The 17426-nt window shown below is 52.3% G+C and overlaps 1 protein-coding gene and 1 long non-coding RNA gene across 4 annotated transcripts in view; one reads left to right on the top strand and one right to left on the bottom strand.

The window, feature by feature from the left end:
- DISP3 (dispatched RND transporter family member 3) overlaps positions 1-5450 on the top strand; it is a 58136-nt gene extending 52686 nt beyond the window's left edge. The window contains exons 18-22 of one of the 3 annotated variants that reach the window (XM_059875537.1): positions 1840-1999; positions 2602-2715; positions 3133-3299; positions 4197-4385; positions 4943-5450. In XM_059875537.1, coding sequence (XP_059731520.1) covers positions 1840-1999; positions 2602-2715; positions 3133-3299; positions 4197-4385; positions 4943-5002 — 690 coding nt within the window. In that variant the 3' untranslated portion in view covers positions 5003-5450. Of the gene's footprint in view, positions 1-1839; positions 2000-2601; positions 2716-3132; positions 3300-4196 lie in introns of all 3 variants that reach the window. The other 2 variants (XM_005216984.5, NM_001206230.1) reach the window with 2 other exon arrangements.
- Positions 5451-6076: 626 nt separating this feature from the next.
- Positions 6077-9738, bottom strand: LOC104974435 (uncharacterized). The gene is made up of 2 exons (XR_811938.4): positions 9430-9738; positions 6077-6295 (listed from the first exon to the last, which is right to left on the bottom strand). It is a non-coding gene; the product is annotated as an uncharacterized lncRNA (long non-coding RNA).
- Positions 9739-17426: the final 7688 nt, after the last annotated feature.

The raw sequence follows: 17426 nt of genomic DNA, 5'->3' as shown, positions 1-17426 counted from the left end.
TCTGCCACTGGGAGGGGCCAGGTTCTGGGCCACAGAGCCCCTGTGCTGGGTCCCCCCAGGAGAGATGGAAGCCAGGGGACCAGCCATCCCCACACCCCACTGCTTCCTCTCTCTCATCCCTGATGCTCCCTGGGCTCCACCAAGGAAGCACCCATATACACACACCCATGTATACCCACCTGTACACACACATGCACATCCCAACCTGGGCATCAGGCCTGGCCCTGGCACCTGGCATGCTATGAGTCTTGCCCCATGCTGAGCCCCAAGGTCCAGCCCTGGCTCTGATCTTGCTGTGCTCTTTGTCCTTGAGCGGGACAGTCGTCTCCTCCAGCCTCCTGCTCCTCCTCTAAAGATTAAGGTTTCAGTTCCCTGCCCACCCGCTGGCAGTCATCAGGAAGCTAGGGTCTATCACATACGTGAAGGCATCAGGGAACGAGAAGAATATGACAAGGTGACAAGCCGGCAATTTTTGTTCTCTGGCCCCTGCCCTGCTTTCCGTCCCACCACCTGTTCCCCTCAGTGCATGTACAGCCTCACCTCCAGCCACAGGAAGGAAGACCCAGAGCCCCTCCAAGCCTTTAAGGGGCCCCAGACTAATGCAGAAGCCACTCAAAGCCCCAAGTAGTTTTTTAAAATTGCAGTAAAATATACATCATATGGCCCTCTTAACCATTTGTAAGTGTATGCTGCTGCTGCCGCCGCTGCTGCTGCTAAATCACTTCAGTCGTGTCTGACTCTGTGCGACCCCATAGACGGCAGCCCACCAGGCTCCCCCGTCCCTGGGATTCTCCAGGCAAGAACACTGGAGTGGGTTGCCATTTCCTTCTCCAATGTAAGTGTATAGTTCAGTAATATTAAGCATATGCACAGTGATGCAAATGTCACTAACGTCCATCTCTAAAATCTTTCATCTTGCAAAAGTGAAACTGTTCCCGATAAACGTAGACTCCCCAGGGGCCCCCTCCAGCCACCACTCTGTTTCTTTCCCCATGGATTTGACCACTCTCATCCCTCACACAGCACTGGCTTTTTATGATTGGTTCATTCCACTTAGCATAAAACTCTTCAGGTTCATCTGTGCTGTAGCCTGTGTCCAAATTTCCTTCCTTTTTAAGGCTGAAGCCACAGACAGTTTGAAGAATACCTGCTTAGGTCCCTCCACATGACAGGACATCACTTCCCACCCCACCAGCACTCAGACACACACCTGCACACAGACTCATTGTGAATCGGTTTGTGCTCAGGGAGGGCAGAATTGGATCAATGAAGTAATATACATGAAAGTTCCAGAGCTGGGCACTGTGAATCAGATAGGCCACCTGCCCTCCCAGACTCACAGTCCAGCCAGGAGAAGGTGGGGGCAGCTTGCCAGACAGTGATGAGAACAATGATGGGAAAGCATCAAGGGCTTAAAGAGCCCAGAGGATGACTGTCTTGGGGCATCAAGGAAGGCTTCCTGGAGGAGACAGAACCCTACTTGAAGGAGGGGCAGAAGCCGGCTCTGTGGGCAGAGGAAACAGCATGGGCCAACTATGGGACTCAGAGCCAGGGACTCTGGGAGTTGGAGGTGGTCCTGTTGGAGTGGGGCAGGGATGGAATGGGGCAGGGCCTTCGGTTGCTTTGGGACGTGCTGCCACTGCTGTGAGAGTCACACGTGCACCTGGAGGCTGGTGGGAGGTGGTCTCGGATGGGCTCACCCTTCACCCCTCATGCAGCACACTGCATTTGCAAGTGTCCAGGGATCAGCTGCATTTGTTATAGAGCTGACCGGCCATCGCCAGGGCAGCATAATAGGCCTCAGCCACCAACCCGTCTCACTGGCTCATGTCCCCGCAGACCACGTACAAGGGCAAGTCCTCCTTCCAGACCTACTCAGACTACCTCCGCTGGGAGAACTTCCTGCAGCAGCAGCTGAAGACACTCCCTGAGGGCTCAGCCCTGCACCACGGCTTCCAGACCTGCGAGCACTGGAAGCAGATCTTCATGGAGATCATAGGCGAGCGGCAGCCCCTCCCCCAGGGCCCCGGCACAGCGGGCGGTGGCAGGTGACCCAGACCAGGGAGGCTACGGCCTGGCCTGTCTGAGCCATGCTTGTCTTCTCAATTCTGGCCAAGAGCCGTGGAGGAACTGGAATCACACAGTGGCCGCCAACACCGATTAGAGACCAGAGTTTGGGTCGCCTCCTGCCTGGGGGCATCTGGCCACATCCTCTGATCCTGAGTTTGCCCACTTAAAAAGAAATGGTAATGATGGTAATGGCCATCATAGCCAGCGGTCATTACCATTACCAGTGACTGCTGTAAGCAGCCATCTGTCATTAGGAGGCCTTCTCAATGCCAAGCCCTGGCTAAGGCCTGGCCCGTGTTATCTCTTTAAACTCCAAATGAGGCCTAGGGAGTAGGTACTGTTATTATCCCCTTTAACAAATGAAGAAATGGGGATTCAGAGAGGGCATGTGGCTGAAAGTCACCAGAGGGACACAGCTGGCTGTGGCGGTGCTGATCTGCGTGACCCCTGTACCTCTGAACCATGAGGGTGAGGGGGTTGTGGGTGCCCTGTGCTGCAGCCCAGCTGAGGGCCCTTGCTTCTCCCTCGCAGGGGTGCAGAGCGCCCTGTATGGCCTGGCCCTGTCCCTGCTCATCTGTGTGGCCGCCGTGGCTGTGTTCACCACCCACGTGCTACTCCTGCTGCCTGTACTCCTTAGCATCTTGGGTAAGTGGGCCGGGGGCCAGGAGCGGGCAGGGGTCTCACTGGCGGTCTCAAGTTTTTCTCCACCCTTAACTGTCTCATCTCTTCAGTGAAGGTTTCCCGACACACATACACCCCTCACCCCAGGCCAAAAGAGCCTCTGTGACAATTGTTCCTAGGGCCGTGCACTCCCCAAGAGGAGGCAGGTGGCACCAGGTGGCAGGTCTCAGCCCAGGGATGTGTTGCTGCCCCCTGTCACCTCTTTCAGGCCCCCTCAGCCCTCTCAGGCCCTGTCCCTCCTCATCTCGCCAGTCACCAGAGTTGAGGGATCTACCGTAGACTTCATCGCCTTCTCCAGAGACCCTCTGAATTTGCCCAGCCCCCTTCCAGGGCTGTATGGGTGGGGCCAGGTCCAAGCTACCTCCCCGCGGCCCCCTGCAGGCATCGTGTGCCTCGTGGTGACCATCATGTACTGGAGCGGCTGGGAGATGGGCGCCGTGGAGGCGATCTCCCTGTCCATTCTTGTCGGCTCCTCCGTGGATTACTGCGTCCATCTGGTTGAGGGCTACCTGTTGGCTGGAGAGAATCTGCCCCCCCACCAGGCTGAGGTGAGCCCCACACCTTCCCCACCCATCCCTAAGATATCTTCTCCCTTCCCAGTGCCACTGATGAAGACCCCCAAGGGTCGCTGGACACCATGGTGTCCGATTCCCATCCAGCATGTGTTGCAGGAGCCTCCGTTTCCAGGGCCATTCTCCACACCAGGGGACTCGAGCTCTTAGGCAGCTGCACCCAGCGTGATTGTGGGCCGTGGATGGATCCACTCCCCCAGCTCTGTCTCCCTAAGTGAGCATGAGGGCCAGGCGCCGTCCAAGGGCCCTTCCTGTTTCTCGAGTCCCTGATTCCCAGTCTCATTCTCAAGCCCAAGAAGCAGGTCTGAGCCCTTCTAGTTGTGACCCTGAGGCCACCCCACCCTCACTGGACCTTGTGGCTTAGGGAAGACATACCCATGTACTCAGTGCCAAAACCAGCTCTGGGTCTCATAAAGTTTTTGGTTTTCCCCAGTTTGGAATTGTTTTGGTGTGAAACATTTATAAATACATAAATTAAATCAGTTATACATTTAGCTGCTCTGGGTCAAAAGAAGGAATCAGTTCCAATCAGGGCTCCCATGTTCGAGGACTGACCGTGCAGATCATCAGTGTTCTGGTTGTCATAGGGATGTTTAACCAGCCCCCACTCTGTGCCCAGCGCTGGGCACTGCTGCAGGGGAGCGGGTTTTATGTCCCCACAGAGCCGTCGGAGCAGGTGCTGTTATTACCCGCCTCTCACCCTCCCCCCACCCAACACACACATATTTATGAAAGTGGAATCAGAGCCCTGCAGGGGCAAGGCTGGCCTTGGACAGCATGTGCGTGTTTCCCAGGGCCCAACCCCCCATCCCAAGCCCCAGGCAGGGAGTGATCCCTTCCGGGGGGCCCCAGCGTTCTTTCACTTACCCCCAGGACGCCCACTCGCAGCGCCAGTGGCGGACGCTGGAGGCCGTGCGGCATGTGGGCGTGGCCATCGTCTCCAGCGCCCTCACCACAGTCATCGCCACGGTGCCCCTCTTCTTCTGCATCATCGCCCCGTTTGCCAAGTTCGGCAAGATCGTCGCCCTCAACACAGGCGTCTCCATCCTCTACACGCTCACGGTCAGCACAGCCCTGCTCGGCATCATGGCACCCGGCTCCTTCACGCGGACCAGGACTTCCTTCCTCAAAGCCCTGGGCGCTGTGCTCCTGGCGGGGGCCCTGGGGCTGGGCGCCTGCCTTCTGCTCCTCCGGAGTGGCTATAAGATCCCCCTGCCCAATGGGACCTCCCTATAGCCCTGGCACTACATCTGGACTTGCACACCTTTGGTCCAGTAGGTGGGGGACGAGATGCTTGTTCTCTGCGCCCAGAGGCACATTGTTCGCAGCTCGGCTACAACTCCTTATGTTCCCAAACGTCTGGGCCAGACGTCACCCACCTGTGTGACCCACACTGCCTTCATCACAGTGCCAGCCCCTGCTGGGTGGTGAAGCTGGCTGCCACTCCCCACTGCTGGACACTGGCAGCTGCCCTGCCTCTCCCTGTTAGGGGAAGAGACCAGCCCTCCTCCTGAACCTGGTTCCCAGGGGAGTCAGGTGATTTTTGCAGGGGGCTTCCCTCTGCAGAATTTCCACATTGCCTCAGTGCTCACAAGAACTTTCTGATGTGGTTGTTACAGGGCCCCCATTCTATGGATGTGAAAACCAAGGCATCAGAAGGCGAAGTAACTGACCTGTAGCTGGGTCAGTGGCACAGCCAGAGTGGCCTCCCTCGGGAACTCTGCAGGAAGAGCACAGAGGGTTCAAGGGCAGGGCCTCACACCCCCTGCCCCCCCCTCCCCAACAGTTTTATGGCGGCCAGTGCTGGGTGGTCCTGTGGCCTCCCTAGGCCTTTAGGTCCTGGCCTGGGAGGACAGAAGGACCAGCCTGGGTTACTGCATGTCCTAACCCCGGCCCCAGACTCAAGGGGCTCTGCTCTCTGGAAAGCCATGGGGCCCCAGCACAGCCTTCCTCACAAATTTAAGCCCTCCACCTCCCCAACCTGACTCTGTGGGTGGAATTTAGGGGAGGGGGCAGCCCCTGGGATGGGGAGCTGGCCGTGCCTGCCTCCTGCTCACAGCAGATGGTTCTTATTAAAGTGAAATGAAACTGCAGACCGCCGCCATTAACACGAGCATTTTAAGCATTGCTGGCTCCATTGTATTCTTCAAATTGCAATAACTAAGTGCTTGCATGGTGCCGTTGGGAACCTGGCTGAGGCGGGCGCTGGGCCTGGAAGGAGATGGAGGTGGAGTGGAAGGGGCAGGAGCCTCTGGGGTAGGGTCACAGAGTACTCTGGGAACCCAGAGTCAGGCTGGGGAACTCTGGGGCAAGGCACCATAGGAGTGGAGCCCATTTGGCTCCCTACCAGGACACTTATTAGCCCCTTCAATGTTCCCAGTACCGTGCTGTGACCTTCTTCCTTGGGACAGACATTGGCCCAGGGCATTAGGAAGCTGGACACAGACTGAGCTGGGACTGACCCCTTAGGGTGGGTGGATGGTTTCCTGGTGAGCTCGCCTGGTCATCTGTAAATATTAACAGGGAGGCTGGGCATGCAGGATAGACCTGCAACAACCTGTCACCACCAGTGCGTGCCTGGCACCCAACAGAGGCTCAGTATTTGCTGAGGGAGCATCAGATTTTGGTTCCCACTCTCCATGGTGAAGACAGACACCAAACACCGGGTTAATGGTATAAGCTGACATATAGCTGTTAGCATACCAGTTGCTCTTCTTAGGGTTTGTCTTAGTAACAAAGTGCTTCAGACCGGGTGGCTTATAAAGACAGAGGTTTATTTTCTCACAGTTCCGGAGGCTGGAAATCTGATGGAAGGTGTAAACAGAGAGGGTTGTTCTGGAGGTTGAGGGGGACTCTGCTCCATCCCCCTCTCCTGGGTTCTTTCTGCTGGTGGCTGGCCATCCTTGGCATTCATTGGCTTGTAGAGACATCACTCCAGTCTCTGTCTCCATCTTCACTTGCCCGTCTTCTCTCTGTGTAGGTCACATTGCCTTCAGTTGTATCAGATCCTAATGACCTCATCTTAATTTGGTCACCTGCAAAGATCCTGTTTCCAAATAAGCTCACATCTGGGACCTCTCTGGTGGTCCAGTGGCTAAGACTGCACTCCCAAGGCAGGGGTTCAATCCCTGGTCATGGAACTAGACCCCACATGTTGCAACTAAGGAGTTCACACACTGCAACTAAAGAACCTGCATGGTGCATCGAAGATTGAAAATCCCATGTGCCACAACTAAGACATGGCACAGCCAAAATAAAATATTTAAAAAACAAAACAAGCTCATATTCATGGGGACCAGGGTTAGCCTCAACATATCTTTTGGGAGGAACACAATTCAACTCATAACAAGGCTCAACATGCATCAGCTCAGTTGTTAACCTTAGGGAGAGGGTGCTTGGACCCATTTTACACCTGGGGAAACCAAGGCTCGAGAGATTGCCTTGCCTGAGTCAGGCAGCTGCTGGTGGGAGAGCCAGAGTTTGACCCCAACCAGCCTGTCCCTGGTAGTTCAGACAGTCAAGAATCCACCTACAATGCAGGAGATCCAGGTTCAGTCCCTGGGTCAGGAAGATTCCCTGGAGAAGGGAATGACTACCCACTCCAGTAGTCTTGCCTGGAGAATCCCACAGACAGAGAAGCCTGGCGGGCTACAGTCCATGGAGTCGCAAAGAGTCGGACATGACTGAGTAACACACACACAGCCTGTCCCAGAGTGTGTGCTCATCCCTGAGGGTGTGCAGCCTCTCAGGGAATTGTAACAAAGGGTGATGATGGCACAGGGGCACTCTTATCAAGTGGCTTCTTAGAGAATCTGGATGGAAACCCTTCAATTTGTACAATACTTCACCCCTAAGAATTTCCCCATCAGCCTGTCTGAAACCTGAGCCATCAGAGGCCTGGCAGAGAGCACTGTGGCTGAAGGAGCTGGTCAAGGATTTAGGCAGGTCAGCCAGGGCTCCAGCAGCACTTGTAGGGGGTGAGTTAGAGGGCAGAAGGTCACAACTGCAGAGTTGGACATCTTCCAACAACAGGAAGGAAGGAAAAGGCAAACTTATAGGAAAAGACCAGGTGGGAGGGGGTGGGGCACCGAGGGAGCTGGCAAGTTGACAAGACGTCCCAGAAGGTGCTCAGAGAAAAGACTGCCATCTCCAAGTCCTTGTCCTGAGACCTTCCCAATAACCTAGTATTAACTTGGAGGTATGGTCATTTGCATATCATTTGGATGCAGTCCAGGTCATGCCCATTTGTCAGGAAACCCTCACTAAGCCCATTTCCTTGCTTTTAAGAAACAGCTCCTCTTCCTTCCCCTTGGTCTTCATCTTTACAGAGTGCTCTGGGGGTGTCAGGCAGGCAGGACAAGGGTGAAGGAGGCCAGGCCCTGGTGTCGCTGTCACCTCCCTCCAACAGGTGACTAGGGCTCCTCTACATCAATACAACTCTCTCATGACCCTCACAGTGCTCCTTGGAGCGAGTTCCCATTTTACAGATGGACACTGTGAGCCCCAGAGGAGGCAGTGACAGTGCACGGCCAGGCTGCCTGGGTCCCTGCCCGTCTCTGCTTCCCTGCTGGGTCCACTCTCTGTGGATGGTGTTCTTTATCTCCTCATAATATGTCCTGGTTCCTCAGGCCAGCATGGCAACTGCCCTGTCCAGCTCTGGGTCAGTACTTCTCTCTCTCCTTGGGGCAGGGCTGGGGCAGGGCTGGGGGAAGGATATGTGCTCAGTCATTCAGTCGTGTCCGACTCTTGGCAACCCCATGAACTGCAGCCCACCAGGCTCTTCTGTCCATGGAACTCTCCAGGCAAGAATATTGGAGTGGGTTGCCATTTCCTCCTCCAGAGGATCTTCCTGACCCAGGGATCAATCCGGCGTCTCCTGCATTGGCAGGCAGATTCTTTACCATCAGTCACCTGGGAAACGCACAAGGGGAAGGATGCTGGTGACTATGTGTGAGCTCTGGGGAAACTTGGCTACACCCTTTGCTGCCTGCTGCTGCTGCTGCTAAGTCGCTTCAGTTGTGTCCGACTCTGTACGACCCCATAGATGGCAGCCCACTAGGCTCCTCTGTCCCTGGGATCCTCCAGGCAAGAGTATTGGAGTGGGTTGCCATTGCCTTGCCATTGCCTTCTCTCCTTCACTGCCTACTTGGCTACAAATAATTCCCCCCTCATCTTGTTTGCAAATATTGGCTCCACAGAGTCCCAGAGGCAGTAACTCCCGTGAAAAGGACCTTGACCTTCCTTCACCCGCTAACGCACAGCTCACGGTCTTAATGAGCTTTTGCTGAGCACTAATGAGATGCCCTTCATTAGATCGGGCACAGCAGTTAGTCTGGGATCTGCGAGGATGTGCAGGCATTCAGCGGGCCGAGTAGGGGCAGAGGGCCTGAGGGGATCCCGTGGAGAGGGACCCCTGTCACTTACAAAGGTTCCCTGAGCCCCTGCTTCTCTCTCCTTCCCTTGGAAGCCAGGAAATCGATGGGAGCCAGTGCTTTAAAGTGCTGGCCACGTCCCAGGCCCTATCGGTTCACTCTCAGGAGTTCTTGCAGCATTCCTCAGAAGGGAATGTCTTTGTCCCATTTCACTGCGAAGAAAGAACCAAACCCTAGGGACTTCCCTGGTGGTCCAGTGGCTAAGACTCTGTGTTCCCAATGCAGGGGGCCTGGGTTCACTCTCTGGTCAGAGAGCTATATCCCACATGCCACAACTAAAGATCCCATGCGTGCATATGTGCTAAGTTTCTTCAGTCATGCCTGACTCTTTGCAACCCCATGGACTGTAACCCACCAGGCTCTTCTCTCCATGGGATTCTCCAGGCAAGAATACTGGAACGGGTTGCCATGCCCTCCTCTAGGGATTTTCCCAACCCAGGGATCAAACTCCTGCATTGGGAGGTGGGTTCTTTACCTCTAGCACCAATCAGGAAGCCCTAAAATATCCTTATACTGCAACTAAGATCCTATGTAGCCCCCCCCCAAAAAAAAATTAACCCCAGAGACATGAAGTAACTAGCCTGAGGTCACACAGCTTGTGAGTTATAGAGCTGGAATTCCCGCCTAGGGCGAACAGCTCCTGAGTACATGCCCTCTCTCTAATACAACCTCACCTGCAAACAGATTTGATTTGCAGAAGCAGCCAGCCCCAGGCCAGCTGGGCAGCCAGGGTCCTCCCTCCTTCACGTTTGTCCACCTGCTTGCTTCTCTGAGAGGAAAGAGCACCAGACTGAGAGTTCAGCGTTGGAGTCTGGGCTCCAGCCAAGGTGACCTGGAGCAAGTCACTGCACAGTTTCAATCCTCTGGAAAGTGAGGAGGGGACAGCATGACATCCAAGGCTCTGTCTCCTCCTACTTCTATGCTGCCGGATTTGAGTCTCCTTAAGTCAATCTGCCCCAGGGCCCATCCTCCGCCCATCTTCTCCTCTGAGCCTCTCCTGTCTCCTCATTGTTCACATCCAATGAGCAGGAGGCTGCACATTGGAGCTGTTGTCTGTTCAACAATGATTAACTGAACACTTACTATGTGTCACGCACTGTTCCAGACCTCGGTGATCCAAGGAAACACAAAAACAAATCCAGATCTGACTCCATGGACATTGCAGTTGAGGTAGGGAAAATCTCTTTAGTAAAAGAACCCTCAGATACATAACCACAAACCAGAGGGCTGTGAGGGAGAGCAGTAAAGGGCCCCAAGCCTTGTGACAGAGACCCCTGGGGATGTGGCTTCTGCATGGAAGTTTAAAGGATGAGGACCATTTCCCCTGCTCTGAAGGGGTTGTTCCCTCCAAGCACAGGCCTCCTTGAGCCACAGAACAGCCTCCCGCAGACTGATGCTAAGACCTGAAAGGACGGATTCATTGTATCTTAAGGGTCAAGGCTGGAGCTTCTGCAGACAGGGAAAGTGGTGACAGGCTGGGTCAAGAGAGCATCTGGCTATTCTAGCTCAGTCACACACCCACACCCCACCCAGTGACCCGAGAGGGAGGCGTGGAGTGGCCCTCTACACACGGTTCTCAGACCAACCTCAGTCACTGGGAGGAGGGGAGGAGGAGAGGGGAGGGAGGGAGGAGGGAAGAGGGGGAGAGGAGGGAGGTGGGGAGGGAGGGAGGGGAAGAGGGGGAGAGGAGGGAGGAAGTGAAGGGAGGGGAGGAGTGGGAGGGGAGAGAGGGAAGGAGGGGGAGAGGGAGGGAGGAAGGAGGGGAGGGGAGGGGAGGGAGGGAGGAGGGGAGGGAGGAGGGGGAGGTGCCCAGGCAGAACTGAGTCCCCTTTTCCTGCTGGGCCTTCCAGAGGACTTCAGAGTGGCATTCCTGCCCACTCCAGCTGGCAAAATACTATTGCCTTTGGCATTCAAGGCTCGGAGGAGCCCTGTGAAAAGCAATCCACTCCAAATAGACTTAAAATATGAGCCCAGAAGGCAGAGGCTGTGAGTCCACAGACCACCATGCCTGGGGGGCTCAAGCTGGTGTAGGGCCTGAGGTCTTTGCCCAGCCCTGCCCTCCAAGGCTGCATGGATTTGCCTGAGACTGTTCAGTCATGTAGACTCTTTGTGACCCCATGGACTATAGCCCACCAGGCTCCTCTGTCTATGGAATTTTCCAGGCAAGAGTACTGGAGTGGGTTGCCAGGGTGGAGTGTAAACTGGCTCTACCATTGCGGAAGGGAATTTAGCGGTAACTATCAAATCACAGCGGCACGATCCTTTTTTTTTTTTTTTTAATTTGACTGCACTAGGTCTTAGCTGTGGCCTGTGAACCCTTAACTGCAGCATATGGGATCTAGCTCCCTGACCAGGGATCAAACCCAGGTCCCCTGCCTTGGGATTGAGGAGTCTTAGCCACTGGACCACCAGGGGAGTCCCAGCATGATCCTTTTATTCAGCAGTCCCACTTCTGAGAATTTATCCTGCAGAGAAACTTACACTTGGCAAGGTTTTCACTGAAGCCTTGTCCAGTATATCCAAAGACTGGGAGCTCCTCAATGTCCCTCAGCTCAGTAACCAATGAAATAAGTTACAATCAGTCCTTTCAGACAATAGGATATTCTGTGACTGTAAACAAAGAATGAGGAAGATTTGTAAGTGCCAGTATGAGAAAAACCACGAAGGTCTATTAAATGAGAAGAAAGTTGCAAAAAATGTGTGTAAAACACCTTGAAAAATGGGTGGGAGAGAGAAAGAATGCTCATTTTCCTTGTATATATATAAAGAAACTAGAGGAAACACACAAAAAAATCTAAGGCAGTGGTTACTTGTGGGAATTGGGATGTGGGGACTAGGCAGATGGCAGACAGACAAGGGAGGAAGACTTTTATTACAAATCTTTTCACACTCTTGGATTTTTTGACTACAGGAATATATTACCTGGATTTTTTTTTTTTTTTTTTTTAAGCAAAGGAGAGACATGGTCTTCATTTGCTTCTTAGAAAACTCATTCTTACTGCGGAGCAGAGGATGCACTCAGGAGGGTGGAGAGCAGTGAGGAAAGAAGAAAGGAGTGCCCCTCCCAGAGAAGACATCAATAAACTTCACCTGAAGTTCTCTGAACCCAGACACTGCCAGGATCCAGGAGGGGGGTAACAGCAGGCTCCCTGCTACCTTCTCTGAGTAGAGATGTGGGCCATCAGCCCCTCTAGTGACGTTCCAGAGCCCCTGGAGTGCTCAGGAGTGTGGCACTGTTTGACGCTGCTCCCGCACCTCCTTGTAGTTGAGCCGGAAAAGGGAATGACTGGAAGGGAGCAGCGCTGGGTAATAGAAAGAGCGCACAGTTGGGCTCTGTGACCCCCCTGGTGTGGCGTTCTAGAAATTGGGATTAGTATCCTCATTCTGCCTCCATTAACTATGTGAATTAGAGCAAGTCCCTTCCTCTATTTTGGCCTGTTTGCTCACCCATTAAATAGACAAATAATATCTACCATGCATGATTGTTGTCTTTAAATGGGGTAATACATGCAAGGGTTTGTGCATAGCGATAGCTGCTAAACCACCATCATTTTCATTGTCATTAGAACAGAGTTCTCCCAACTCAGGATAGCATTTATGTGCTTGGAGTATCAAAGCACTTCAATAAATATGAACTATTCCCTCTCCAGTTTGTTTCTCTCAGACTATGGGTGGAATACGCCTTCTGGTCCCACTGATGTTGGGTCTGGCCATGTGACTTGCATTATCCACTGGGATGTCGGCAAGAGTCAAGCAAGCAAAGGCTTGAAGCATGCCGGTCCAAGGGGACTTGCCCTCTGCGCTTCTGCCTTTCCATGGGATGAGCATGCCCAGTAGGTTGAGAGACACATGGAGCAGACTTGACCCAACAGTAGCTTGGAGCCAAGCCCACATGACCCTGGCATGGCTCACCCATCTCTCAGCTGACATCAGTTAATGATTGTTTTAAGCCACAGAGATTGGGGAGATTTGTTACACAACATTATTGCAGCAACAGCTGGTGGAAGCATTGTTCATTGCATTCATAATAAAGTTGATTCTTTCTACAGATTCACAGTCCTTTTGGACCTCACTGATACTTTCCCTGTTTCCATTGCATGTCATTGCCTCCTCTTTGCATTTCGGGCTTCAGCCAAACCAATCTTCTTTCAGTTCCTGATGGTCCAGGCTTTGCACATGCTGTTCTCTCTGCCTGGATGCTCCTCCTCTCCTTCCAGCATCTTCATGAAAGTGTTAGTCACTCTGTTGTGTCTGACTCTTTGCGACCCCATGCACTGTAGCCTACCAGGCTTCTCCATTCATAGGATTTTCCATGCAAGAATACTGGAGTGGGTTGCCATTTCCTTCTCCACAGAATCTTCCCAACCCAGGGATTGAACCCAGGTCTCCTTCATTGCAGGGAGACTCTTTACTGTCTGAGCCACCAGGGAAGTCAAGCACCTTCCTGCTGCTACTGCTGCTGCTAAGTCACTTCAGTCGTGTCTGACTCTGTGTGACCCCATAGACGGCAGCCCACCAGGCTCTGCCGTCCCTGGAATTCTCCAGGCAAGAACACTGGAGTGGGTTGCCATTTCCTTCTCCAATGCATGCAAGTGAAAAGTGAAAGTGAAGTCACTCAGTCGTGTCCGACTCTTAGCACCTCATGGACTGCAGCCTACCAGGCTCCTCCATCCATGGGATTTTCCAGGCAAGAGTACTGGAGTGGGGTGCCATTGCCTTCTCCGAAGCACCTTCCTAGTTCCTCCTAATACTTCAGGCCTCAACTTTCTCCTAGAAGCCTTGATTGGTGCCTCGAGTCTGGGCCAGTTGTCCTGGGATGTGACCTCACAGCACTTTGTATTTCCTGGCCCTGGCTGTTTCCTGACCTCCTACTTGCCTCTCTCCTCATTTGGACACACTCCCTGAAGGCAAAGCCTGGTATCCCCAGTTCCTGATATACAGTGTGTTCATTGTAAATGTTTATTGACTGAATGAATTTCCTACCCTTTCAAGCCTCAATCTGCCCACCTGTTAAAGGGGAATAATCACATCAGAACTGGGGCAGAGGGAGTTCCTTGGCTAAGACTTCACCTTTCAATGCAGGGAGTACAGGCTCAATCCCTGGTTGAGGAGCAAAGATCCCACATGTCTTGTGGCCAAAAAGCCAAAACATAAAACCAAAGCAATATTGTAACATATTCAGTAGTTCAGTTCAGTCGCTCAGTCGTGTCCGACTCTTTGCAACCCCATGAACCACAGCACGCCAGGACTCCCTGTCCATCACCAACTCCTGGAGTTCACCCAAACCCATGTCCATCGAGTCGATGATGCCATCCAACCATCTCATCCTCCAACCATCTCATCCTCTGTCATCCCCTTCTCCTCCTGCCTCAATCTTTCCCAGCATCAGGGTCTTTTCCAATGAGTCAGCTCTTCGCATGAAGTGGCCAAAGTATTGGAGTTTCAGCTTCAACATCAGTCCTTCCAGTGAACACCCAGGACTGATCTCCTTTAGGATGGACTGGTTGGATGTCCTTGCTGTCCAAGGGACTCTCAAGAGTCTTCTCCAACACCACAGTTCAAAAGGATCAATTCTTCAGTGCTCAGCTTTCTTTATAGTCCAACTCTCACATCCATACATGACCACTGGAAAAACCATAGCCTTGACTAGACAGACCTTTGCTGGCAAAGTTATATCTCTGCTTTTTAATATGCTGTCTAGGTTGGTCATAACTTTTGTTCCAAGGAGTAAGTGTCTTTTAATTTCATGGCTGCAATCAGCATCTGCAGTGATTTTGGAGCCCAGAAAAATAAAGTCTGACACTGTTTCCACTGTTTCCCCATCTATTAGCCATGAAGCCATGGGACCAGATGCCATGATCTTAGTTTTCTGAATGTTGAGCTTTAAGCCAACTTTTCCATTCTCCTCTTGCACTTTCATCAAGAGGCTCTTTAGTTCTTCTTCACTTTCTGCCATAAGGGTGGTGTCATCTGCATATCTGAGGTTATTGATATTTCTCCCGGCAATCTTGATAAAGACTTTTAAAAAGGAACTGGGGCAGAGTGATGCCTGTATCTTGTTTTGCTATAGGGGGAGAGGTTAGCAGGTACCTTATACTCTCCAGCAACTTGCATCTGTTCCTTGCTTTCAGATAGCTTCCCTGCCTTTTCTCAAAGGGATTCGAGGTGAAAGACACAGATTGTCAGTGGAAGATCAATGAAGCCTTTGTTCTGCACATCTATCTACCTAACAGAGATGCTGCTTGTGCTCACTTGGCTTGATTGGGGAAAGAAGAAGGGCTTCTCACTGGGTCGTCCCCACTCACTCCACTCTGCCAGCTGGAGCATCTTCAGAACTGACCTGCCTTGTCCTGTGAGAACAGGCAGAAACAGGGCAGGAGAGAGAATGATGGAGGGGAAAAAGCTGAGACATAACTGGGTCTCCTCCAGTGCCTTCTCCCCACCCATAAGCTCATTTCAACCCACCTTGGAAGGAAGGTGTGTCCCCAGTTCTCAGAAGAGAAAGTGACTCTCCCACCTTCCCGTGGGCAGTGGGAGTCTAACCCAGGTCAGTTTCTACTACACGCAGCTGCCCCCATGGAGAGCAATGACCTGGAGCACCTTGGTGTTGCAGGTGGTGTCAATGAGGACAGAGAGCACCAATGACTTCATTACAGTAAAAGAGACTCCCTAAACTGTGTACAGCCCTATGAAATTCACAAAAGGCTGCCACATTCAGAATCTCATGGGTTCCTCACAACTTTGCAAGGCAGGCTTCTTACCACCCCGTTTTACAGAGGAGAAAATTGAGGCTCAGCAGAGTGAAGTGACTTCTCCCAGGCTCCCCTGGAGAAGGAAATGGCAACCCACTCTAGTATTCTTGCCTGGAAAATCCCACGAACAGTGGAACCTGGAGGGCTACAGTCCATGAGGTCGCAAAGAATCAGATACAACTGAGCATGCATGCACTCACGCACCCAGTAGGGCCCTAGTCCCAGGGAGACTCGGAGGAATCTGACACCATGGGACACATCCTTTCCATGTGGTGTGGCAATATAACCATGAGGCTGCCTGGGCACCACCTATCCCTGTGCAACCTTGTAGAAGCCACACGTTCTCTCTGAGCCTCAGTATACTAGTTATTTATTGCCACCTAATAAACCACTTCAAAATCCAGTGACTTAAAACAATAACCATTTGTTTAGCTCATGATTCTGTGAGGTAATTAAATTAATCTGGGCTAATATGGGGAGTTTTTCTGATCCTAGAGGCCTCCCACATGTGTGTAGTCAGCTGTAGGTTAGCTGAGTGGTTTTGCTTTAGGGGTTGGCTGGTGTCAGGCTAGGGGAGCGAGGGTCACAGGCCACATGTAACTCACCAGGCTTGTTCACAAGGCAGTGTCAGCTTCCTGGGGAATGAGTGACTGTGCACAAGACCTCCTGTTACGACTTGAACTTCACTCAACCCTCCTGTTATGGGTTGAATCCCAGAAGACAGGATTATCAAGCTTTGTTTCAGAAAAAGAGAGAAAGCAAGAGGGGAAGGGAGAAGGAAGGAAACACTTTTGCCAACCCCAAAATGCAAAATCTAGTGTGACATTAAACTAAATGAACAATTTATAGATAATTCACAATGCTCATACCATTAAGCAAATGCACTTTAAATTGATTTCAAATTAGTAAGCTAATGATTTCCCCAGGTCCAGTCTCTGCCAGCCCCCAGTGCAGTGTTTTTAATAAGAGGTAGGTGTGCAGTAACAGCCTCTTTATTCCATAATTGAAGCCATAATTGAACTTGAGGTCATATTCAAGGGCCCTATTGATCTACATAGGGAAGGAAAGTGCTGACAGCGACCATCTTCGGGCCAGAGGGGTGGGGTGGGCCACGGCAGAATCCCGCAGCTGTAGTAGACTTGGAGAACACTTCCTGTGTGACCTGCAGGGAGACTTGATGGCTGATGGGGATGTTAAGTAAACTTGAGACAGGCAGGGCTCTCAATCCCAGTCCTGTAGCGGCTCCCTAAAGTCACGTCAAGGATCCACGTGCACCTTCAGGGCCCCAGGGTAAACACTGCACTCTCTTTTGTCCCGCCATGCCTATCTGACCCCCAACTCTCCAGGCCAAGGGCATTCAAGCCTAGGTACAAACACAAATGTGTTCTACTCTGCCTTTTCATTCCAAGGGTCAAGTCCTTGAACCCTCGGTCCAACCAAGAAAGGCAAGGTGGGGCCTCCCTGGTTGCTCAGTGGGAAGAATCTGCCTGCCAATGCAGGAGAAATAAGTTCGATCCCTGATCCTGGAAGCAGCTAAGCCTGAGTGCCACAACTACTGAGCCTGTGCTCTACAGCCTGGGAACCACATTTACTGAAGCCTGCACCATCTAGAGCCTGTGCTCTGCAACAAGAGAAACCACTGCAATGAGAAGACCATGCATCACAACTAGAGAGTAGCCCCTGCTTGCCACAACTAGAGAAAAGCCCACCCGGCAACGAAGACCTAGCACAGCCAAACATATGTAAATAAAAACAAACATTCAAATACAAAAGAGAAAAGGAAGGGTGGAAGGCCTTTGGTTCTTGTTGGCATAACCCCAACTGCCCTCATTTCATGAGGCACAAACCATTATCCATCTCTACTGCTGTCTCTGAAGAGATATGAGAAGCTTTGACTCATCTCAAAAGGGCATTAGAGC

Source organism: Bos taurus, chromosome 16 (genome assembly GCF_002263795.3).
Source record: "Bos taurus isolate L1 Dominette 01449 registration number 42190680 breed Hereford chromosome 16, ARS-UCD2.0, whole genome shotgun sequence".
In the NCBI taxonomy this organism is placed as follows: Eukaryota; Metazoa; Chordata; class Mammalia; order Artiodactyla; family Bovidae; genus Bos; species Bos taurus.
This window is presented reverse-complemented; position numbering and strand designations above follow the sequence as displayed.